General features: G+C 34.9%; 1 protein-coding gene across 3 annotated transcripts in view; it reads right to left on the reverse strand.

The window, feature by feature from the left end:
• Positions 1-1046: 1046 nt before the first annotated feature.
• Positions 1047-24733, reverse strand: part of Ranbp3l (RAN binding protein 3 like) — a 54174-nt gene continuing 30487 nt past the window's right edge. Inside the window, exons 2-15 of one of the 3 annotated variants that reach the window (XM_005325676.5) lie at positions 21933-21991; positions 20988-21027; positions 20453-20530; positions 19558-19632; positions 17835-17906; positions 17204-17346; positions 16001-16104; positions 14318-14399; positions 11540-11642; positions 11111-11241; positions 9516-9636; positions 7153-7295; positions 3734-3926; positions 1047-1847 (exon numbers count right to left, since the gene is read on the reverse strand). In XM_005325676.5, the coding sequence (XP_005325733.2) occupies positions 1804-1847; positions 3734-3926; positions 7153-7295; positions 9516-9636; positions 11111-11241; positions 11540-11642; positions 14318-14399; positions 16001-16104; positions 17204-17346; positions 17835-17906; positions 19558-19632; positions 20453-20530; positions 20988-21027; positions 21933-21991 (1388 nt within the window). In that variant the 3' untranslated portion in view covers positions 1047-1803. The remainder of the gene's footprint in view (positions 1848-3733; positions 3927-7152; positions 7296-9515; positions 9637-11110; positions 11242-11539; positions 11643-14317; positions 14400-16000; positions 16105-17203; positions 17347-17834; positions 17907-19557; positions 19633-20452; positions 20531-20987; positions 21028-21932; positions 21992-24733) is intronic. The other 2 variants (XM_040273721.2, XM_040273723.2) reach the window with 2 other exon arrangements.

Genomic DNA, 24733 nt, shown 5'->3' on the forward strand with positions numbered 1-24733 from the left:
ATAGGGACAAAAATGATCACATCAGGAAGATGAAGAAGATTTCTGTTCTGTACTTCACTTTAACAGTTATACTGTAATCACAATATCCCCGCATAGCTAAGATCTTATAAGAGAACCAATACTTCAATATCTTCTTCAAATGTCTCGCTGTTTATGTTGTGTTTCTAGTGAGACTCCACTGAGTATATGCTACATCAGAATCACTCTTCTGGAGTGGGGAGGGGAGGCAGGATAGAGGTCTAGAGAAAGTCTAAATACCTGTTTTCAATTATTTATATCCTTCTCTTCAAAGATTTATTTTCTTCTCCCTACTTTTCCTTTTTTCCTTTCCACATTAACTTTCATTTTCTGAGCCACTGTTTTTAAGTAAAGGATTTTATGCACTAAGAATGGAAGAATGAACTGACACCTCTGAGTAGCTATACTAAGTTATAGTTACTTAGTCCTTGGTAAAGAGCAAAACTTGAAATAATTAACATATTAACCAAATCATAGTCTTTAAAGTAGTTAATTCCACTTTCATATGCTAACCTTTCAGGCATTAGCTAAGGTTAAATTTAATATTGATTAGATGGATTATATATAGAGAGAGAGATTGCTTTTATTACTATAAAAGGTAATAAAGTAATGCAACTTTCCTTCTCACATGAATATTTCTAAATGAACGTTGGTCTTCAATGTAGAACTTTGTGAAGTTATAACCTTATTCCAATTATATTGTCATCATTCAAAACATTTTCAGAAATCATTTTGTACTTGTGAATCTTTGTCCTCTAATAGTGGAATTGTTTAGGGATCCTCATCAAAAGTAATTTTAAAGCCCTAGGGTAATCAAACTGTACTGAAAATGAAATATAGCTTAAGTACTAATTTTTTGTATGTGCTTAAACTATCTCTGAAACAAATCCCAAAGAAAAGCACCAAAATCCTGTTGCACAATTGTTTGAATTTCTGTAGTCTACCATAATAATGGAATTTAGGAGAAAGACTCATTTGACTACATGTGGTACATTCATTTTAAAAATGTCTTAATACGCCACACCGACTGGAATATTAATGACAATTTAATTACATAAATAAAGCAAAGAACAAGTTAAAATTTTTTGGCTTTTTGTATACTTGCTTTTTTGATATATAGATAACTTATTATAGTTTGTTCATTCATTCAACAACTATCATGTGCTGACCATGAGTCAAGCATATACAAGATGCAATGGATACAAGTTCGAGAACAGAAACTTTCTGCAAAGGAATTCATGCTTGAATGTAGAAGCTTATATTGTTAAGGAATCCAAATGCCAAGTGAAAATATACATTTCCCAGACGATAAACATGATTTAATGAAATGTTTTGCAATTATAATATTTTTTAAAGAAATGAGACTGGAAATTTAGTAAAATATTTGTTTTATGGCCAGACAATGTATGTCTGAAAAAATAAATATTTTAGTTAGTTATTTATCGAATCTAACAATTTACAACTTTAAATATGATATCCATCAATGTGATGAATAGTCCAAAATAGCTATCCAATCCTAGTCTAAATTAACTTTCTCAAAGACAAAAATTTTGAACTTCTGAAGTCCATTTATTTCTTAAGTTCTGTCATTTTCTCCACAATAATCAAAATATAAAATGTAAAACATAAGAGACAATTTGTAATTGCAGTAAATTATATTTCTTAAACTTTTCTGTAAAAACTCTTCAAGGAATTAATAGGATCTTCTTATTTAAGATGGTTTGGTATTTTCAGGAGGATGACCAATTGTTTTATAGATGTTGTCATATTTATGGTAGGTAGTACTCATGAACAGGCAACCGACTGTCTGTTGGTCCACCTAGAAGGATCTGTGATATAAATTTGAAATATTTTATTATACAATGTTATATTTAGACCAAATTTATTATTGAATGCAAGTAAACATGAATATGCTCACTGATAAGGAAATTTTAAAAATACAGTTCTGTTTTATGAGTAACATTTAGAAATGTTGCTAATAATTTCAAATATGATATTTTCAGATCATTAAAATATTCCTTAATTCATGGCAACAAAGTCCAAAAAATTAGGCTTTCTATAACTTCCATAACATTTTAGCATTTGTTTGCAGTGCCTTCTGGAGAAGATACGGAAAAGGGGGAAATAATGGCAAAAGAAGGGAAGTTCATCTGATTGACATTTGCTTCACATTATTTCCATTGTTTTGCATTAAGTTAGTTATGCCACCCTTTCCTGAGATAGAATATAAATATCAAAAATAGGTCTCATTGTTTGACAGAGAATTTTGCCACGAATACCTATTTCAAATTGACATTTTTTTAATAAAAGACCATCCCATTTATTCATGCATATATTTCAGACAATATTAAACCATTTGTTTTATAGATTTGTTAAAAATAGGAAAAAATTTCTATCACTTAGTTCTCTGGCTCATTGAGTCAAAAAGACTATGATCCTGATTGCATGTTTTATGTATTTTTCTTTGTATTTATGTTTAAAGTTAGGCAAAGAAAGTTTTTTTATCCAGTTCTACATGCATTCTTTGAGAAAGTGTTGTTATGTATTATTAGACAACTTTAAGATTTAAAAATTATTAAAAGTTTTAAAATGCTTATTACTACAATATCTTTGTAATTATATTACTCATTCCCCTATAAAAGAGAATTCAGGGCTAAGTGAAACTATGACTGAAATTTCTTGGATAACTTATTAGAATGAAATGTTATACGTTATACATGCATATAACAAAGTCAAGCTTACTGTTCTTTGGCAATGTGTCTTTTAAAATCGATGAATTTTACTTTTAAATACACACATAAAGACAAGCACTGAAACAAAACCTAAAAATCTATTTACTGCTGCTTGCACTTTGACCTTAGTTTATTGGTGGACCCTGACACAATAGAAGAAATAGAAGGGGTTTTTTACCCTAGGCAAAGGAAGACTTGAAGATTGATTATGTGCAACCTAGTTATCTTTACAAGAAGCCAAATTTCCAAAGGAAAATAAACAGGATTTTCAGGGTTTGAAGCCAGATTTACCTCATGGCCCCGCTATGTCTATTTATAATTTCCCCTATGATAGTTGATAAGAGAATGAGAACAAATGAGAGAAATATGAATAAGTGGTTAGTTTCCAGGTAGCAACATAAATACTTAAAAATTGAAAATATTGTGATTGCTGCTGCTCTGCTACTGCTTCTGCTTCTGCTTCTTCTCCTTCTCCCTCTCCTTTTTCTTTTGTTTTTGTTTTTGTTTTCTGGTACTGGGGATTGAACCCAGAGGTGCTTTACAACTGAGCTACATACCCAGCCCTTATTTATTTTTTATTTTGAAACAAGGTCTCTATAAATTGGTTACGACCTTGCTAAATTGCTGAGGCTGGCCTTGAACTTGCAAGACTATTGCTTCAATCTCCTGAGCCACTGGGATTACAGGCATGGGCCACCATACCCAATGAAAATATAGTTTGGATACAATGTGTAAGCAAGTGACATACATGAGTCACAGTGAGGCTGACTTGGTAAAATCCTAATGAAGACGACATACAGAGGACAGGAATTTTCCAACCCGTTCCTAGACCAAATAGCCAGGGCTCTAACGAAAACCCACTTTAACAGATCAGTTTGTTTTTCTTTTTTAAGTCTATTTACTATCTAGGGATTGTGCTTAATATTTCCTTTTCAGACTCTTTCTTTTAAACCTCGTTTTTAATCAAAATGTAAGTTGTTTACCTGATCCACTTTTAGTAACTTGGGTGAAATCATCCTCTTCCTCATCACAGCTTTCACAGCTTAATTGTTGAAGGACTGTTTCTGACTGACTTTCAGATTGATTGACATCTTTCTGAAGCTTATCAAAGCTTCGAAGTGCAACAAGACGATGATGTATGGCTGCATACAGAAATCCTGTATCTTTGACACTAGCCTGCATTAGGAACATTAAGTTAATAATACAAATCACATACTAATGTTAGCTACATTTGATAGATTTTTAATTTTCCCTACTAATAAGGAGGAAATTGTATGGCATAAATAGAGAATGTAAATAAATGCAAACAATCCTACAAATTAAGGAATAAAAAGCCAATTAATTTTGAACCAAATTGCATCCTAAAGTGAATAATTTTATAATAGGTTCCAATTTGTACATTTTTTTATGTAACTTTTTCATTTATATATGACAGCAGAATGCATTGTAATTCTTGTTACACATATAGAGCACAATTTTTCATATCTCTGGTTGTATACATAGTATATTCACACCAACTCATGTCTTCATACCTGTACTTTGATAATAATGATCATCACATTCCACCATCATTAATTACCCCTTGCCCACTCCCTTCTTCTCCAACCCTTCTGCCCTATCTAGAGTTTGTCTATTCCTCCCATGCTCCCTCTCTCTAACCCACTATGAATCAGCCTCCTTATATCCAAGAAAACATTTGGCATTTGGTTTTTTGGGATTGGCTAACTTCACTTCACGTTATATTCTCTAACTCCATCCATTTACCTGCAAATGCCATGATCTTATTCTTTTATTGCTGAGTAATATGTCATTGTGTATATATGCCACATTTTTTATCCATTCATCTACCAACTTATACATTTTAAAATGAGAAAGTAGGGGCCTGGCATATGGCTCAGTTGTAGAGCTCTTGCCTAGCATGCATAAGGCCCCAGGTTCAATTCCCAGCACTGCACAAGAAAAATAGAAAAGTAAATTGAGAAAGTGAAATACTGTCATTTAAGATTTCTGTTTGAATTGAAGTCTGCTAAGGTCATTCTTCTTCCACTGTTTTAAGGGGGAAAAAAAAGACTTTCATTTTCTTTCCATCACTTTGCTTAGACATTTCTCCACATCACATAGCTTGACAAAAAAGCAAAGTTCATGAAAACAATCTATGATATTTACAGTAAAGACATCAACAGTTCTTGCTTTCCGGTACTTTTCTATGCTTCTTTTAATTTTTTAATCAATATTAAAATAATGGTAACAATAACATTGTACAATATTAACTACTATTCTTCTTTATTTAATTTTTACAATAATATCAGAGGGTTCATTGTTTATTCCATTATATTAGCAAAAGCAGGTATTAAAGATATTCAGTATCTACTTATTTCCTTTTTCTCCTTACAAATGAGGAAATTGTGGCTCAGAAAGGTAAAAGGACTTGTCTGAGTTACAGCTACTCAGCAGAATGCTGAAACTTGAATCCCAGGTTTTTATCATTCAGGTCACTGGGATTAATGGAATCATTTATGACACAGAATCAAACTGTTACATCTACTAAATAATTTTTGGACAACATACAACTATTTAATAGTATAAAAACGCTCATTTACATTGATGAGTGAAAAATCACAAATGTGTTTTTCATAATCATTTTAGCTATTAATTTTTCTCAAGCAGTTTTATAAAGTCCTTTATCATTTTCTTTATTTTGCACATGAGTAAGTAAGGGTAAAGAAGTCTAAGTAACTTGCCTGGAAGTCTTACAATATACAGTATGGTACATATGTATATACACATAGTTGGATTTTTTTCAAATTTTGGAATACTTGCATTTACATAATAAAAGATATCTTTGGAATGGAATCCAAGTCTAAACATGAAATCTATATTTCACCTACACCTTTACACATAGTAGGAGGCAGTTTTATTACAATATTTTTAATGTGCCTGTGTTTTGACTGGGACCTATCACATGAGATCAGGTATGGAATTTTCTATATATGGAAATCTATGTGGCTCAATGTTCGGGGTATTAGGAACATTTGGATTTCAAATTTTCAAATCAGGTATGCTCAATCAATGTAAATATAAACCAAAGTGTTACTAATAATCATCATCTCTGAAAACAAAAAATAAATTAAAAATAATAATCATCATCTCTGAAAACAAAAAATAAATTAAAAATAATAATCATCATCTCTGAGGTTGGAATTTTGAGTGATTTTTATTATATGTGGTTTGCTTATCTCTAATAAACATCCTACAATTTAAAAAGGCAGCATGGGTTAGGTATTGAGCAGCAGAGTCTTATCAGTCTCAGTTTGGGGCACACTGCTTTTCTCATTCAAAACAAGGGAGTCTGGCCTGGCAGAGTATAAAGTAGTATCTTCCTGAATGGCAAACAGGGTTCGAACATCATCTCATTCTAACATTTTAATACACAACATGTCTTGCACCTGACAATATTCTTATTTATAGTTAAATTCAAAACCTTTGGGGTTTTTTGGCTTTGTTTTTAATCACTGGGCACAAACTTTTTGCTCCATTATTTTATGGAAGCCCATTTACTTGTGTTGTTACCATCTGCCTAAATCCCTTGAGTATTCAGTGTTCCCCAGTATTCTGGGTCTCAGCCCACCAGGGAAACCCAGCTTTTTTTTCCCAAGAGGAGAGGGGCTTTCTTCTTGGCAGCTTTCTTGTGTCTAGATCTTGTATTTGAGGTCAAGCATTCTTCCTGCCAGGAACAGCTAAACTGTGCTCCGATCCTGTTACCTTGGAGATTGATTCATGTTCAGAATTGGAATTTGCTGTTGGGTTGGTTCTTATAACTTGCTAACCCTGTATTTTTCCATTTCTCACTGGCTCCTTTCCAGTGATCCCAAAGCCTTCGTTATCTCAGCTTCCAGTATTAACACCAGGCTTCAGATTCTGCCAACCTCTTCCTGGGAGCCATAGCTGACAATATAGTCACTTTGGTAACTTATTAAGATACTTGGCACAATTTCAATAGTGGAAGAAAAGGTAGTTTAGATGGCATATATGATACAAATGTCTTTTTTAAAAAAATATTTATTTTTTAGTTTTAGGTGGACACAATATTTTTATTTTACATTTATGTGGTGCTGAGGTTCAAACCCAGTGCCCCTTGCATGCTAGGCAAGCGCTCTACCACTGAGCCACAATCCCAGCCCCAATACAAATGTCTTTGACAGGTACTAAATGATTACTATAGACTTCGATGTTAATTTCTGAGCTCCACATAAAATTATATTAAACTACAAATAACTAACAAATGGCTGATTTCTTTGCCAATAGTACAGATTGTTATACCAGTGAAAAGCAAAAGAGGAATTGCAGAGATCTACTAATGTATTAGTAGGATAATCTTCCATCACTGAAATTTGTCACTTACCTGAATTAAAAATACTTTGATGCTATTGTCTTCTAAATTAGTAGCCGTTATTCGCAAATTTTTCCGATTTGCTCTTTGAACTTTCATCTGAGCCCAGAGTTTGCTGTTGAGGATCAGCCTCAGACTGCCTTGATTGCGCATAACTATAATAGGAAGTTGAAAATATCAGATTACAGTTCTTGATTCCTTGGCCTTCCAGGAAACTCACCCTTTTTTAAATATTGCAGTTTTTTGTCAGACTGTATTTTCACTAATAAGTTATAATTTGACTAGATTATAACTTGGTTTTTCAAACTGTATTTGAGCTTTATTATGTTGAAGAGCTTTTTTTAGCTTAAATGCTATAACTATATTTTAAAATGATTAAAATTTTAAAGAATATTTGTCCAAGAATTGTTTATAATGGAGAAAACTGAAACAAAAACTTTTAAGCATACAAAAAGTGGAATTGGAAAAATTACAGTGCAGCATTTCAAGAGCATATTATGAATCCATTAAGAATACTGCAGAAATATATAGTGATATGGAAAGATAATCATGGAGACCACTGAAAAACTGTCAGGTTCCAAAGCAGCATTTCACAAACTGTGTATATGTATCCAAAGAACAAGGTCCACAAGAATGGACTGTTCAGAGGTTTTCTCAGGAAGATAGGCCTTTAAGTGATTTCTTTTTCTTTTTGTGGATCCACATTTTTTGTTTTGTACAGTGAACATATATTACCTGCACAATAAAAAGAAAAATTGTTTGGGGGGTTTTGTTTCTTTGTTGTTTTTTTTTTTTTGTTTGTTTTTTGTTGTTGTTTGTTTTTTGTTTTGTTTTTTGGTGGGCAATTGAATTAAACCAGAGTAGAGAACAACTAATACTGCTTTGGGAATATTATTTGATTGAGTTACTTAGAAACCTGCTTGCCAGGACAGGCACAATGGCACACACCTGTAACCCCAGTGGCTCAGGAGGCTGAGGCAGGAGGATCACAAATTCAAAGCCAGCCTCAGCAAAAGTGAGGTACTAAGCAACTCAGTGAGACCCTTTCTCTAAATCAAATACAAAATAGGATTGGGAGTGTGCCTCAGTGGTCGAGTGTCCCTGAGTTCAATCCCTGTACACCCCCCCCCAAAAAAAAGAAAAAAAGAAACCTACTTGCCAGTCACCGAAAACACTGTTCCTATTCTTTTAATCTGAATTCTATTCCTTATCCATTTCTTGAACCCAATATTTGAAACTCAACAAATATACATGTCCCTGAACTTATCTCCTGTCTGTATTCTCCTGCAAAGCTTTGGCCTCTTAAAACTGACTGGCAAACCTACTCACTATGCCTGGCTCTCTTCCTGTGCTCACTTTCAGTTTTGGCCTTCAAACAAAGCTCAGTGTGTCTTTTGGATGCCAAATATTATCAGTTGGATCCGGAATGTCCCCCAAAGGCTCATCGGTTGGGGGCTTGGTCCCCAGTGCAACAGTGTTCAGAGGTGGGGCTCTTGGAAAGTGACTGGATCACAAGTGCTCTGGCCTTGTTGGTGGTGGATTAATCTATTGATGGAGTAATAATTTAATGTCATTACTGGTAGATGATAGAAACCCTAGAAGGTGAGACCTAGTTTGAGGAAGTAAATCACTGAGGGCATGGATATTTCTTATCTCTGACCCCCTCCACTCTCTCTTCCTCCACCATGCCTTTCTGCCATGATGATGCTATGTCTCACCTCAGGCCCAAAGCAATGAAGTTGGTTGACCATGGGCTAAAACCATGAGCCAAAATAAATCTTTCTTCCTTTAAGTTGTTTATCTCAGGTGTTTCGTCAGAACAATGAAAAGCTAACACACCAAATCTCTTGGATCGTTCAGTTTGATGTTAGCTTCTGATCATTGCTCTGTTTGCAGGAGTCAATAACCACACATCTGTTTCCTTAGAAACTGACCCTCCAGCCCAACTCCCATGCCATGTTTGGGATTACAAGAACAGATTATGGAACAGGTATCTTCTTTTTGAAAAACTTTTCACTTCATAAACTTATTTGCAGCATATTCCTTCTAATAATAATATGACTATTTAAGTGTGTCCGGGGCTCTGACATAGGTGCTTTATATGGAGTGTCTTGCTGTATTCTCACAATATCTCAAAAAGTCATGAAATATAGTTATCCCCATTTTAACTTGACTCAGCTAGGGCAAAGAGGTTAAGTAACTTGCCCAAGGTCACCAGCTACTCGGTGGTGGAGCCAGAGCTGGAACCCATGCAGTCTGACAGGAAGTCTGATTTATTGGTGTGTTTTATAACACATCTCTAGGAAGTCATGTGTACTTATGTCAGAAATTTTACCCTGAGAAATCATGGCTTGCTTTACAAAGTGATTCCTTACTTAGTCTTGACTGTAATGTTCCACAGTCACTGCTTGCTGTGTCATTCAGTCTCAAAGTTCCTCTGCCCCTTTCAATCCAGGATTGAGTTGTTTTGTTGAATATAAAAAGCTTGCAGTTGATCTAAATGACAATTTTTAAAAAATCAAATATATAATTTTTTTCAAAGTAAGTTATTTCCTATGCTTATAACACTTTTATATCTATTTGATCTTTTACCATAATAACCTTTGTTGATTACTTATACACCACCTTTTGAAATTTATCTGACTTCTAAAAACATGTAATTTTTAAATATAACTCCATAACAAAACCCCTTACAAAGTAAAAAAAGAACCCCAACCCTTGTTCCCCATCTGACAATTTCCACCCCTGTAACTGGTAACCACAATGACATTTTGTTTATCCTTCCAGAAATATCTGTACATATATATGTGCCAATTCATATATTTATTCTTCTCTTTTTCTTCTATAAATTGTAGACTACTATCCATACTTGCTGCTTTTCACTTCACATGTTTCTATATATGCTAATTTTTACACTAATCTTAATATTATTTGAGTTACAGAATGACATTTGAAAGGATTCATGGAGCTACTAGCATGCTTAAAAATTTTCAAAGTCAGCATGAGAACTTGGAGAAATATGATGTGATACCATAAAATGCTTACTATAATTTAGTGATTATCAGTGGATCTTAAACACTCGTATGTATAAAAATCAGCTAGACAACCCTATTCAAAATATAGCACGTCAGGGCCTCACCCCTAGCAATTACTTCAATAAGAATGGAGTTAGTCTAATCCGAGGATTATGCTTTGAGACACACTTATTAGAATGAAAGTATCTGTAGGTCATGGAGGAAAGGAGAGACCTTGAGAGAAAAGCAGAAGGGGAAAGGCAAAGGGAAATTGCTGCCTCCTTGAAAAATGATGAAATCGTGGTACCACTCAACACTCAAAAATGACACTTTCATACATCTATAAAACTCTTGATTTGTACACATTTTTTTCCTAAAAGGAAAAAAAATCTTTATCTTAAACTAAAATTGTCTTCTTATGACCATTTAAAAACCTTCAGTGTAGGGGCTGGGGTTGTGGCTCAGGGGTAGAGCACTCGCCTAGTATACTTGAGGCACTGGGTTCAATCCTCAGCACCACATAAAAATAAAACAAAGGAATTGTGTCCACCTACAGCTAAAAAATAAATGTTTTTTTTTTTAAAAAAAAAAACCTTTCAGTGTAAATAAGTAGAATTAATCAATCGTGTGATAATAGCGCTGATCATAAAAACAGGCATGAAAAGTATAGAGGGAAAGTCTGATGTTATTTTGAGACCGGATCCCTGGCTGGCTTCTTTCTAAGGATCTACCCATTTGGGTAACAACCCATTTTTTTCTGAAAATTATACATACAGATGTGGGAAGATAACAATATATTGGCTTGAGCTTTGGAAGCTTCTGACATTTATATTTAAACAATGTAGTCTTAGTTAAAACTATATTTCTTTCAGCATTTTTTAAGATTGCCCTGCTGAGAGTAACCTTATTCCATATATGTAAGTGCCACCAGAAAGAGCAATACATGATATACAGACCTTTAACACATTATATTCTGCTTCCTCCCCTGTAATTATGTCGATTTTCTCCAGCAAGTATTTTCGAGATGGTTGGGAAGAGAAAGCAGCAGCAGATTCAATTAGGGATGCATTGTTAATAGAGTCTGTTCCTGAGAGAAAACATGAGGGGAAAACCACATAGAGGTCCCATTTCCTCTCTAGTGAAGGTTATTTGTTGCTCCTATTAATGCACATATCTCCTTATATTAAAAATAAAAAATCAAACTGCTTGAGTTTCTCCTTATTGACTCCCCCATAACAATAAGTCAAACCATTTTCTAAAGCTCATGTGTTTTAATCTTTACCAAAAAATTAAATATTGGATTATTGGTTTTTTAAAAAATATATAGCTATCAAATAAGTGACATAGAAAACAGGAGACAAAGTAATTATATGTTTAATTCTTACTTGAATTTGGAAAGTTGATAGGGAGTTTCAGAATGGATTTGAATGTGTTTTGGTTGGCATTTGAATCATTTTCCAGTTGAGGCTGGGTTCGTTTTTGAGTTCCCTAGGTAGGTAAAAAGATGCATTATTTAATGTTATCCCTACATATTTGCAATTTACAAGTATATTAGCAAGTGTCTTCTTAGAAAAGATGTTTTGTTGTTCTATTTCCCACACAATCCCAGTGGCTGTGTTTTGGTTCTAGTATTCCTGTTGGAGGAACCGGGAGCTCTACGCTTTTGTTTCAGGCCTTAGTTCTGATCCTCAACAAAACATAATCTAGTCACCACCAGCCTCCTTCAGACTGGATCTAGCCTCAGGAACAATGGGGAAAAGTTCTAGTGGAGCCAAAAAAGATAGCAACTCCCAGGAAGTGCAGCTATCCTCTATATTTCAAGGTAGTTCAGCATTCCCAGAAATTCACTCTTTTTTTTTTTTAATATTTCTTTAGTTGCAGTTGGACACATATCTTCATTTATTTTTATGTGAGAATTGAACCCAGTACTTCACATGTGAGGCGAGCGCTCTACCACTGAGCTACAGCCCCAGCCCCAGAAATTTACTCTTATTAGGCACTTAATTAAAAAAATAAAAATAAAAAAGTTGTTCAGAGACTGCACTAGATGTCTTAAAAAACAACTTTATAGAAACAATCAGAACTTTTTCTCTAACAATATTTGGCACAGTCACATTTGAGACTGCATATCTGGGGCTCTGTACATATGATTTAATCAAAGCCTGCATAAGAAAGAACACCATGCTACTACAACCATGTAAAGCCCCCTGCAGAACAGGAAAAGTTGGAACGATGGTACTTAAGAGCTCACATTCATATCTTTTCTTTTATGAACTCAAGATTCTTTCACATGATTTAATTAGACATCGAGATAGTTCCTTAAAATTGGTAGAGACTGGCAGAACTCTTTTCATTTTTAAGAAAATGGAAACTCTGAGTATGAAAGTTTAATGATTCTCTTTAAAAATCATGTGGTCAGCCAACAAGCCAGGAGTGCATCCTGGCCCCCAAAAACCACAGGCTTTCGAGACTAATTAGAGGAAACTGACACGACACATTATCTCTGTAGGTCCCATTATCCTTAGGACACTACTAAATGAAAGAGATATGAAGCTCAGGTCCTTTTATAAGACAAATTTCAAATTCCCATAAGAATGTGCACAAGTGTTTTCTCAAACCTCTGTGGTTCCAATGGTTGTTTGTATAGATACCTGTCTGTCTCCTCTTACCAGATCCTAAGTCCCTCTGGGGTACATGACTCTTTTGGCTTTACATAACCACTTGGACACTTTTCAAACCTAGTTGTACATTAGAATCACTTGACATCTTGCCTCACCCACAGAGATGCTGACCTAACTGGTCTGGGGTGAGGCCCAGGTATAAGAAATCCTTTAAAAGCTCACCAGATGGTTCTAATATGCAGCCAAACTTGAGATTAACGCTTCATATACCTAGGAACTCAATCCATGACTGATAAATTGAATTGAATGTTTAAGCTGATCCTGTGAAGATTAGAAGACATCTTAATTGTGCCTGACAGCTCACAGAAGCTGTAACTAATCTAGTGTCAAACTTAGAAATAAATAAAACGGAACAAATGTGCCTAAATATATCTCATGGAACTTCACCCTGGAGCTTGGTACATTCTGATTCAGATCCAAAGATGTGGGTCAGCACCTCTAGGGCTGGTAGAGTTGACTTTCTTGGGAGTAACAGAAGGGTGTTTTTCAACTAAAAAGTTACGATACAACTATTAGACTTGAGGAGTAAACTGAGACAGGTCTAGAATAATCAAGGTCTTAAAAATGAAAGATCTGTGAAAGTCCTAAAAATCTTGGAATAGACTGGCATTGTGAGTTTGCCCTTTTAGTAATCTGAGCCTTTACACAAATTTTAAAGTCTCTGCAACTTCCTTAGGATTTTTGATGTAACCAGTGACCCTAAGACAAGCTCACTTCCCTAGGTCTATTGCAGACTTGCTCCTGGTCTGGATGAAAGCGGGAAAAGGCATGAAGGTGTGAAGGGCCACATGAAACCACAGGCACAGTTGCTCCACAGTCTCCCCTTCACTGTACAATTCCCTACTGCAGATTATGCTGTCTTAGAAATCAGCTCTGTGGAGAGCCAAGCAGCAGCTGCTGTATGCAGGGGGATGTTCAGTATTAAATAAGGATGAAAGTAATAATAGTCAGGGATTTTCACTTTGTAACATATTCCCCTAGGCAAGGAAAGACTGATATTCCTCATAAACCTATCAAAAATGTTGTAATAATGCTTTTTGATGTAAGAGCTTGAAGAGTAGAGTTGTGATTAACTAATAAGAATATACTGTAAAGTGATTTTTAAATGCATCTTGTTATAAAAATGCTATTAAAAACTACATTAAAATATCATTACCAGTTAAGCTAATCTAGCTATTACAGATAATTCTGAGATTTCCTTGGGCACATTTGGTGTAATACAAGTCAAAGAACTGTTTAATATCTCACATCAGTAATAATGTTATAATTATGCAGTTCCCTTACTCTGTGGGTTCCTGTCTAGCATTCTAACTAGGACATGCTTCCCAAGAGAATCTTTTCAGTCAAAATAAGAAAATGTGCCTTTGAACCCGGGAGATAAAAAGTATGCTCCAATTTAACATTACTTTTAATTAATTTGTCTTCAGAAATTCGAAGTGACATCTCTCTCTATGGTAATAGAAATATATACCAAATTCTTACCAAAACTCTCTCCACCATGTTTTCTCCGAAGACAAACTCTAAACTGCAGCTTTTAAAAGAAAATTTTCCATTTGGTTGACATCTAAGAAAAATAAATAAGTGTTTTCTCTTTTAAATATGTGAATAAGAGCATTTCATACCTTAGCCAGCAAAATAATCCAATGATTTAATGAATTTAAATAAAGCATTAATATTTCCCACTAACTTTTTTATCTGAAGTTAATGAGAAACTACAGAAACATTGAGGTATGTACTTTTATATGTGGTTTTCAAAATATCACCAGCTGCTACAGCATTGGTGCCCACCCATACAAACAATCTCGTGTTCTCCCTGCACTAGCTGAGAGATCAGCCAGGAGGGACCTTTTTGCTTTCCCTGACCTGTCTCTCCAATCTCTAATCTGCATTCTTCTCTTCCCCAATGGCCAATGTTTTTAGCAGAGATCATCAGGGCAAAAGCAAAGCTGATCTATCCTGTCCATTACACTTGAGCATGCATTGTTTTAATTTTTTAACCTCCCAGATTTTTTTTCTTAAAGTTAAAAGTATTTTGCAGAAGCTGGGTGAGGTGATATACCCCTGTAATCCTAGGGATTTAGGAGGCTGAGGCAGGAGGATCACAAGTTCAAAGCCAGCCTCAGCAACTTGTCTCAAGATAAAAAAAAATAATAATGGTCTGGGCATGTGGCTCAGTGGCTAAGTGCCCCGAGTTTAATCCTTAATGCCAAAAATAAGAAAGTATTTTGCAGATGAGAAACTTGAAGACGTGCAGCCCTCTCTTTGTAGGGAGATGTGTTCAGGGTTCTCTATTGCATTCCCAACCTGCACAGCAGACAATTGCTAAGACACCTGGATGGAGCAAGTGAGTCAATGTGTCACAGCTGATTTTTATGTTCTCTCTGATCCTTTGTCACCAGTACTGTTAAGAAACAATAGCTTTTCATTTTGTAGGTTTATACCACTTCCCTTTTTGTCTATACAGCTTATGCCAATAAATAATAGATAATGCCAAAAATAATTAAAAAGAGGGAAAAGGAATGCCAGAGAAAGAGGAAGACTAATCTAATAACCAGATAATTAATGCTTGCTTAACTAAAATTTTAGTTATACCTTTTGAAACATTCTCACCCAACTCAAAGAGATAATTAAGACAATCCAGTACTAAGATGATATTTAAATATCAGAGACATTTTTAAAACATTTTAAACTTGTGTTCTTATAAAATGTCCTCTCAAATGGAAATCTTGGTAGTTTTCCATACACTGTGAGAAAATTTTTTCTCATAAATGGTTATAAGTATAAAAGAAAGCAAGAATAAAACACTTCTGTTTTGTCATTACAATTTAGGCATATCCAATCCAAAAGCCTGAAATCCAAAATCCTCCGAGATCTGAAACTTTTTGAGCATCAATGTAACATCACAAATAGAAAATTCTGGTGGACCACAGTGAACAAAATTACTTAGAATATTATATTAAAATGAATAAAATAACTTAGAATATTATATAAAATTGCCTCCCAGCTGTGTGCATATGAAACATAAATAAATTTTGTGTTTAGACGTGGATCTCCTCTCCAATATATTTCAAATATTCCAGAATTTTAAAATATTGAAAATCTGAAGCAATCTTTATCTAGTTCCAAGCATTTCAGATAAAGGATACTCAAACAACATTAACTTACCCTACTGATGTTGAACCTGAAAATTGCTGGTTAGTCGAAAGCGGAACTGAAATTCTGGCACTTGGTAAATTTTCACTTAATAAATGAGGATTCTCTTCAGAAATCTGAAAGAAAAAATCTCCAACATCAAATTTATTAGAATTGCCTTACTATTTAACAAAGTGATAGCTATGTCAAATATGTTGGAAGCTTACTACCTTACTATGTCCACTTATTCCCTGAGATATATGTATATATACACTCACACATTTATATATAAACACATATATGTATATATGTATATATATATATGTCATATAGTGTGTATGTGTGTGTATAAATATATATAAATATATTTTATATATATATATATAAAATCTCATTTACTCTTCACAGCAAGTGAATCTGTGTTCAGATGAGTAAACTGAGGTGAAGAACTTAAATAACTTGTCAACCCTCAATAGTTCCTCAGATGGCTGATGGAATAATTCTAATAGTTTAACTTCTTACTTTGTGTCTCCTTCCTCCTAAGTGTCTGTTTCTGCTGGAAGAAACAGCTAAAGCTATGGGAGTGGAATATCTCCGGACCCATATCTGTATGACCTGAGCAAAAGGGGAATCTTCCTAGAGAAGCTTAGAGTGAGTGGCTCAGAAACTTTTAGTTTGAAAAGAGGAGAGAATTTTTATGTCTTCCAGCACCATCCCCACCCCACCCCCACCCCATTCGCACCAATTACACTGTAGAGGACGTTCCCTGCTCTTGCTATCCATGAAGATGGGTCTGGAGTGGACCCCTGATGTGACCTAAACTGACAAAGCCATCCTACCTGTTGAACAGTTGGGGATGCAGTAAATTCCCCTTCCTTCTCCGATGACCAACTCTGGCCCCTTCCTATCTCACTACTTCTAGGATTCTCATAGGGCTCAATGCTCTGGAAGAAGACCTACGGGTTCCCACTGCCCAGTACTGTTTTACCACTTAGAGCAACCACAAGACTTGTTTCAGGGAATAACTCTCCAACCTAAGAGAATAAATTTAACAAGATTACCAAGCACTTTTTTTTTTTTTTTTTGCAGTCTATCCTGGTCTTTTTCAAGTTTGGCAGCTACTTTAACAACAAAACAAAACTCAGGCAGCCCCGGTTCTGGATGTGGGGGTCTCAAAACAATCATGGAGAAGGATGGGGCATTAAAGCCAGTCCTGCCAGAGAGAGGAGTTCTCACCTTATGTTTCAACTTTTCTTTAATTTTGCAGGATTCCGAGGCATTTTGCTCAAATGTTTGTCCTATTTTTTCACAGCTTTGAGCTTGATGAGGTGGCTGTAAAGTAGCAGGTCTTAGAACATGTTCAGAATGCTTTACAGGACCTTAAAAGAATACAGGTAAAGGGTCAACATATTTTTAGTGAAATTCTCCTTTTTTCCATATTTTAAACTAATATAATGCTGTTTTATTTCTTTTTTAATATTCATTTATTTATTTTTAGTTTTTGGTGGACACAACATCTTTGTATGTGATGCTGAGGATTGAACCCGGGTGCACGCATGCATGGCAAGTGCACTACCGCTAGAGCCACATCCCCAGCCCCATAATGCTGTTTTCTAACATCATGATTAAATAAGGGACTAATAATAACTAATGAAAGTCAAAATAGCCAGTGAACTGCCTACTACTCACTCCACGCCTAGCTTTTGCCCCAAAAGCATTCATTTTGACCATGGGACCTGGATTACCAAATATTTTTATCCTTCATATGTTGTCCCTCTGCCTTACCTCCATACATCTCAAAAAACATACATATGTATGCAAATGAAAATAAAGATGGTAAAATGTTTTTGAAATTGAAGCTACATACCTTGTTCCGCACTGTTCACGTCAGCATTCATTTGTACAAGACTTGATGTCATAAAAACATTGTTTTTCTTCACTGTAAGAAAAGATTAAAATCAATAAATTAATTAAGATTAAAATTAAGAAAATTTTAAAAATTTTAAAATCAGTGTCAGAAGGTCATATAAAATTGGGGGTTTAAAAGCCTGGCCTGAATTGACCAGTAGGTGTCGCTATTGGCACTAACTGGCAGTGCCTCTTACTACAGGATAAGTTTTGCTTCGTAATTTTGATTACCCTAAGAGATACAAATGAAAATTAGATAACTGACAGAAAAGGCAGTCTTATTTAGAATCATAAATTTGAGTACTGTGGAAATTTCTGCAGACTATAAATTCTGAAACAGTAATAAACACTGTGTGCATGAATATACAACTTGTACAGAAGTTATAAACTGTTAGCAAACTCTCCGCTGACACTGATGAAGATAAAGCGAGAGACCAAGATGACCATTATCCTTATTTTTCTCTAAGTGTGTTGGTAGAGTAAGGCTGGCAGTGGCTGCAAGCTTAGAATTTCTGTACATGTCCAAGGGAGGAAATCTCCTAATTGCAAATTGCAGAAACAGCAGCTATAGGGCATTTAATTAATAGAGATGACAAAAAAATTGCTTCTTCAAGGTATTATAACACAAATGTTGAGATAGAATTGCTTCTATAATTCAAAATTTAATGATTTTTTTGTGATCAATAGTAAAGAGATCATATAAAATTGCACTATTTTTCTCATTTCCAACATCATCAATATTCTGCACAACATAAAATGGAATGTTGATTGCTGATATCTGTGCTGCCTTAGATGTTATTTGTTTGCATGTGTGTGTGATTTTTTAAAAAATGTAGTAGCTATGTACTTAAGGGATAACTTAAAGCTAGCCCTTTACTTTATTCACAAATACACTAAGATTTGCCTCTGAAATCAGGCCCCCTATTTCTCTTCAAAGTCTGTAGCTTGTCAGCTGGGCTTAGAAGAGGTCTGTTAAGCTTGTGTCTCTTCTGTGTGAGAAAGACTATTGCTCAGTCCTGTTTGGAATTATTAAAGAAGAATATAGATTCACTCCTTTGAACATTCTGTAGTTCCAGGGAACAGAGGGATTAGTTTAAAAAAAAAAAGGTGAATTGTTTTTATTTTTATTTCTTAGTGACAAACTTGAAAAACTTGTTCAGTAGAAATAAAATCACACAAGACTGGATAGCATCATTTTAATGTGAAGAAAGTACCAATCATTTAAACATATTTTTACTTAGTAAACTATTACAAATTTCAAGGAAAGAGAAGCAATGTTTTAATTACTGAAAAATCTGTAATATAATCACAAATTAAATATTAGAATATGAACTTAAAGCATAATTGAATATTTTGAATTCCATATAAACTATGTAGGTGGAGGATAATAAATAAAGGAAGTTGCTTTTATTTTATAGATCTGCCTTATATAAAATGTTACTACCATAAACATAAAGTTCTAAAAAACATCAAGTTCAAACTTTCTACCACAAATAAACACATATACTGGCTGGATTTGTGGAGTTAGGATTCATAAAGTATACTTCTCTGCAAACCTTGTGAAGGCCTCTATTTGATTTTGTTAGCGTTTTATGAGAGTTGAGAAAGAAACCTTATCATTAATAAGAATGATCTTGAAAAACCAGAGTGTCGGGCTTGAGGTTCTAGAAGCTCTTTATTACCTGGGCCAGAAGGGGGGAAGGTTGGGAGGTCAGTGAAGGACGAAGATCTCAGGCGCTTCTGAGACAAGGTTGACACTAAAAGCAGATTGCAAACTTGAGTCAATAAGGAAAAGAGGGGCGTTTTTCCTTGTTTTGTTTTTTTGATTTGGATTTTTGCTGTTTGGGAAACATTTTAGATGACCAATTCAGGAAATCTTCATATTTTATCAATAAAAAAAAAGAGAAAGCTTCTGGTGGGGATTATAAACTAATTTCCTTTCCCTTCAATAAATATTTATTGAGTGCTGACCATATGTAAGACACTATCAAGCATGAAGATGACCTCAGGGAACTCAAGGTGAGGAGACAGACCAACTGTATAACAAGGCCCAAAGCAATAAGGCCAATTAGGAAGGGATCAGAGAAGTGCTTTGATGTAGAAGACAGACAGACTAAGTCAATGATTTACTTAGAATAAGTTTAATAAAGTTCTTTTTAAAGGGTAGACATCCTTTTATTTAAATAGGTGGTTACTTTCATAAGGGCCATTATCCCTAATTGCAAAACTAACACATGCTCACTACAGAAATTTGGAAACACAACAAAACACAAAGCCAGGGTGAAGATGGGGGACCAAATGACTTGCAATTCCCTTACCTAAGATAACCACTGCTAACACTATGTAGTTTATGACCTTTTGGCATTTTTACCCCCAAAGCTGAAAGAATTCTTAACACATGGATCGTGAGCCACTACACAATTCATGTTATAACTTGTTGTTTTTCACATTAACCAGACATTATAAACATTGCCCAATGGATAGGCTTTTAACATTACCCTTTTGGAAAATTTCTCGTTAATTTCACATTCAGAATAAACATAGCCATGAATGGTTGATAGTAAATTTTATACCTACCTCCCTGGGACGGAGAGTCTGCAGTACACAGAGTAAAAGATGAAGACCGTACACGCTTTCTTGAAAAACGATTACAGTCTGCAAGAAATTCAATGGGAAGGGTAACTGCTTGCAAGAATAAATTATCCTCAAACTCTGATATGGGAAGATAAACAGAGTTTGATTAATATGTTTACTCCTAATGCCCAGTTTTAAATATTGGATTGATAGATTGGTGGTTATAGACCCATAAGCATATTATATTAGTAGAAAACAACTAGAAATGAGTGGTCTCAAGAGGAAGTTGTGTGCACACTCTGAGTCTCCACTGAAAAGGTTTTTGGTGGGCCAAGTTGCAGGCAGTGAAGATGACGGGCTTTTAGTTGCTCACATCAGTGTTCACAGGGACCTGCATGAATCTGGCAAAACAAAGACCAATCTACAGTATGTTTAAAAACAAGAAAGTGTATTGTTTCATGCAGTCTGCCACATGCCAAAAGGCTTGTGCTTGCCTATTTTCCTTATTAATTTTGAAATACAGAATATGAATCATTACCAGGTTCTGCTGCTTCAAAGGGGGTGTCTTCCGCAGGTCTCTGAAAGGACATAAAGCTGCCAGTGAGAGCCGAGTATCTGTTGTTTTAGCATCAGATTTCTTGCCACTTTATAAGAATGCTTAGGCTCCAGGGTTATTCAATCCACCACCCCACCACCTACCACACACACACACACCAGACAAAACAACTCACCTCTATTCACCAGGCTTGTAATCAGGAAAAAACCCACAAGTCTAGTACAGTGGTTTCAGATCTCAATGTCTACAGAATCCCTTGTGGGAATGTGTTTAAGATGCATATTTTTGAGGCACCCACTCTCAAGACTCTGACATGGTTGATACTGGATAGGAATCCGCTTTTTTTCATAAAGGATTAGAGGTTGAACTTTTCTTTATTTTGTCTTGTGGGTAGTGCAGCAAATGCCTTGCATAGTAAGAATGAATACCAAGACAATAAAAACAAGCTAAAGTGAGATTGCTGCTGATCTTTTGTTTGTCTTTGAATTGGAATGATTTCAGTGTAATGCTCAAAAAGGCAGATAGAGTCCATAAGGACCCTTTTAAACAAATATCGCAGCTCAGAATTTATTTTATACCCAATTTTAGACCAGGTCAGTGAGGACCCATGTCGAGCCTTAGTCCTCCGAATCTCTTTCAGTTCCTCCACTTTTCAAATCACTCCAGATAAACATTATTTTAGCAAAAGCAGCATCTTATCCACAGCTTCCAGACAAGGTATCCTGTTTCAGCTAAACTAATACCTATAAATCCTATAAATCGCAGTTATATGAATATTCTGGAAGCAGTATTCTGCTACTGGGGAACATAGGGTAAACCTGTGCAGCAACGATGTCTTAAGTTAATTGCTAGATTCTTGAAATACAATTTTCTTTGTCAAAGTAAAATAGAAGAAAACAAAGTAAAAACAAAAGTGTCTGATCTTACCTTGAAAGTTCTTTCTCCCTTTTCAAAAACAAATATTGGTTCAGCAATAACAGATTTTTCTGTCAAAGAAAAGGAATGGGCAAGAAATCAAAGCATGCAATGACATTTTATTCGCCACTCAAAAAAGATTTGGAGAAAAAAAAAACAAAGTACATGTATAAAGGCATGGATTGGCGTGAACATACTTTATATAGAGAGATACGAAAAATTGTGCTCTATATGTGTAATAAGAATTGTAATGCATTCCACCACTATTGTGTATTTATAAAAAATAAAATAAAATCAATAAAAGATTAAAAAAAGATTTAGAGAATTTTTTAAATTTTGTATTTTCCTTGCCTTTGGGCAAATTCAAACTATTTCACTGTACACTTCATATTTATAAATAATTTAACAGTTAATTACAGAAATAATACTTACAGAAAATAAAGGTTGTATGTTTCCATAAGTAAAGAGATAAAACCATTAAAGAACATGATTTAAATGTTTATGGAAAACAGCACAGAATTGCCTGTGTTTAGAACTTCATTAGGACAAAGTGTCTAACATCTTTAAGAATAAAACATTTCAATAGGTAAAAAAAATCTCTTCTGAGAAGAGTTCTTCTGCTTTTTCTTTTAAATTTGAGACAGGGTCCGGCTAAGTCTACTAGAGTTGGATCTTCAGGTGTAAATGATATAGCTATACTGCATTCCATCCTTAAAACGATCCAAAAATAATTCTTATTTCTTTTACTAGAGTTGTCATATAGTAAACTATACTTTCAGTATTTAAATTAAGGATTGGTCTTCCACTGTGTTATAAAGTACATAAAGTTGGTCTTCAACCCTGCCAGTCTTATTAATATTTTGTATTTTCCCATCCTTTAGGTAAGACAATAGAAATTCTTTCATTCTAGGGTATAAGTGCATGATAACAGCTTTAAATATCAGCACTCCAGAATTCTTAGGAAATATTATCTGGGGTTAAAGCTCAGGCTCTGGAGTTGTTAGTCACATTTCTGAATGTAAGTTAGATTGTTAATTGGCTATATACTTTGGGTAAATTGAGTCTGTTCCTGGCAACTTGGGTACCTTGAACAAAAATGAGGGTTCTAGGAGTATCTGCCCCAAGAGTTTATGTGAAGATTAAGTTTTTAGATATAATTACCTTGAATTTTTTAAAAAGTCTTATAGAAAGAATATTAAATATTTGGCTTACCACCAACCTCCATTCTAAAACACACACCTGACGTTGCTAACTGATGACATCACATTCTTAAGGAGTCCAAAGATGACCTCAGAACTGTTCTCAGTATGATAGCCATTACCTATATATTGCCTTGACATATATAAAGCAAGCTCTGAGAAATTTCAAGAAGCTACTAGACCAATCTTTAAATGCAAAAAGAGCTCCTACTCCCTAAATCTTATCCTATAAGAGAGCATCATAAACTCTGACAGACCACCCTTTGTGAATCTCCTGGGGCCACGTGAACTTGGGTACATTTTTTCCAATGACATAAATAAAGTGCTCATTTTTTTTTCTCCCCTTGTGGTACCAGGTGCTTTACCACATCCCCATTTATTTTTGCTTTTTAAATTTGGAACAGGGTCTTGCCAAATTGCTGAGAGTCTCAGCTAAAATGTTAAGACTGGCTACGAAATTACAATCTTCCTCCTCAGCCATCCAAGTCAATGGGATTACAGGTGTATGCCATCATGTCCAGCAGGTTCCTAATGCAAATGCTTCCCATACTATCAGACCTCAGAACCCCAGCAAAAAAAATGTGCAATAACATCTGGGCATTCTCATAGGAAACTACAATTTAATCCATTGTTCTTTCTCATAGCAAGCTCCTTATCCAGCAATTACATTTGATTTAAACAAGAGATTCTTAGTGAGTTCGAAAGCTATTGTGTGTTTTATTTGTGTGTGTGTGTGTGTGTGTGTGTGTGTGTGTGAATGTGCAATATGAATTAGAATAAAAAAGTTGGGCTCTTATGAATTGGGTTTGGGACAGTCATCCTTTAAATAGCGTGACTTGGCCTTAGCCTAGAAAAATAACATGCTGACTTTCCCTTCATTAAACACATGGCTAAAAATATGCAAAAGTAATCTTCGATATCAGCTCATACGTAGTTTGGATGATATATGGTAATATAAGAAGGCCACCAAAAATATTTATTGAGCATATTTTTGTTGTTTTTTGTTTTTGTTTTCCCTAGTCCCGGTTTTTGAACCCAGGGGTGCTTTACTACTAAGCTACATCCCTGTTTCTTTTTATTTTTTTTTTAATTTGAAACAGGGTCTTGTAAACTGTTAAATGTGCCTGCACTGATACAGGATCTGATTGACAGTGTATTAATTTCACTGAAGCCACCTCCTCTTCTTGACACTGCCCAGCACACTGGTTACAAAACAGATGATTTCCACTCTTCCTCTTTCGCTTTGATTCTCTCCCCTTCTCCAGAGTAATTCACTTGGCTCCAAGGACAGTGTCCAAAGTAAGCATTTATTAAGCCATTGGGAACATAGCAGACTTCTTACCTGAACCAGTAGCAGAATTTGAAAATACAAACATGGCTCTTAAAATCATGTTTTATTTGGCCTTTTTTCCTTTCTAATAAGGTCATTAAAGCCATTTATTCAGCAAATAGGCACTGAGGAGTGAATATGTCCAAACATTTTCAAGGTATTTTGAATGAAGCAGTAGAACAGAGATGTCGCCCCTGCCTCGCAGATCTCAAGCAGTGGAAACAGAACTAAGCCATGGCACGACAATTTAAATTCCACGGGGATAAAAGAGAGGTACCAGGTTC

The sequence above is a fragment of the Ictidomys tridecemlineatus genome, chromosome 1 (assembly GCF_052094955.1).
Source record: "Ictidomys tridecemlineatus isolate mIctTri1 chromosome 1, mIctTri1.hap1, whole genome shotgun sequence".
In the NCBI taxonomy this organism is placed as follows: domain Eukaryota; kingdom Metazoa; phylum Chordata; class Mammalia; order Rodentia; family Sciuridae; genus Ictidomys; species Ictidomys tridecemlineatus.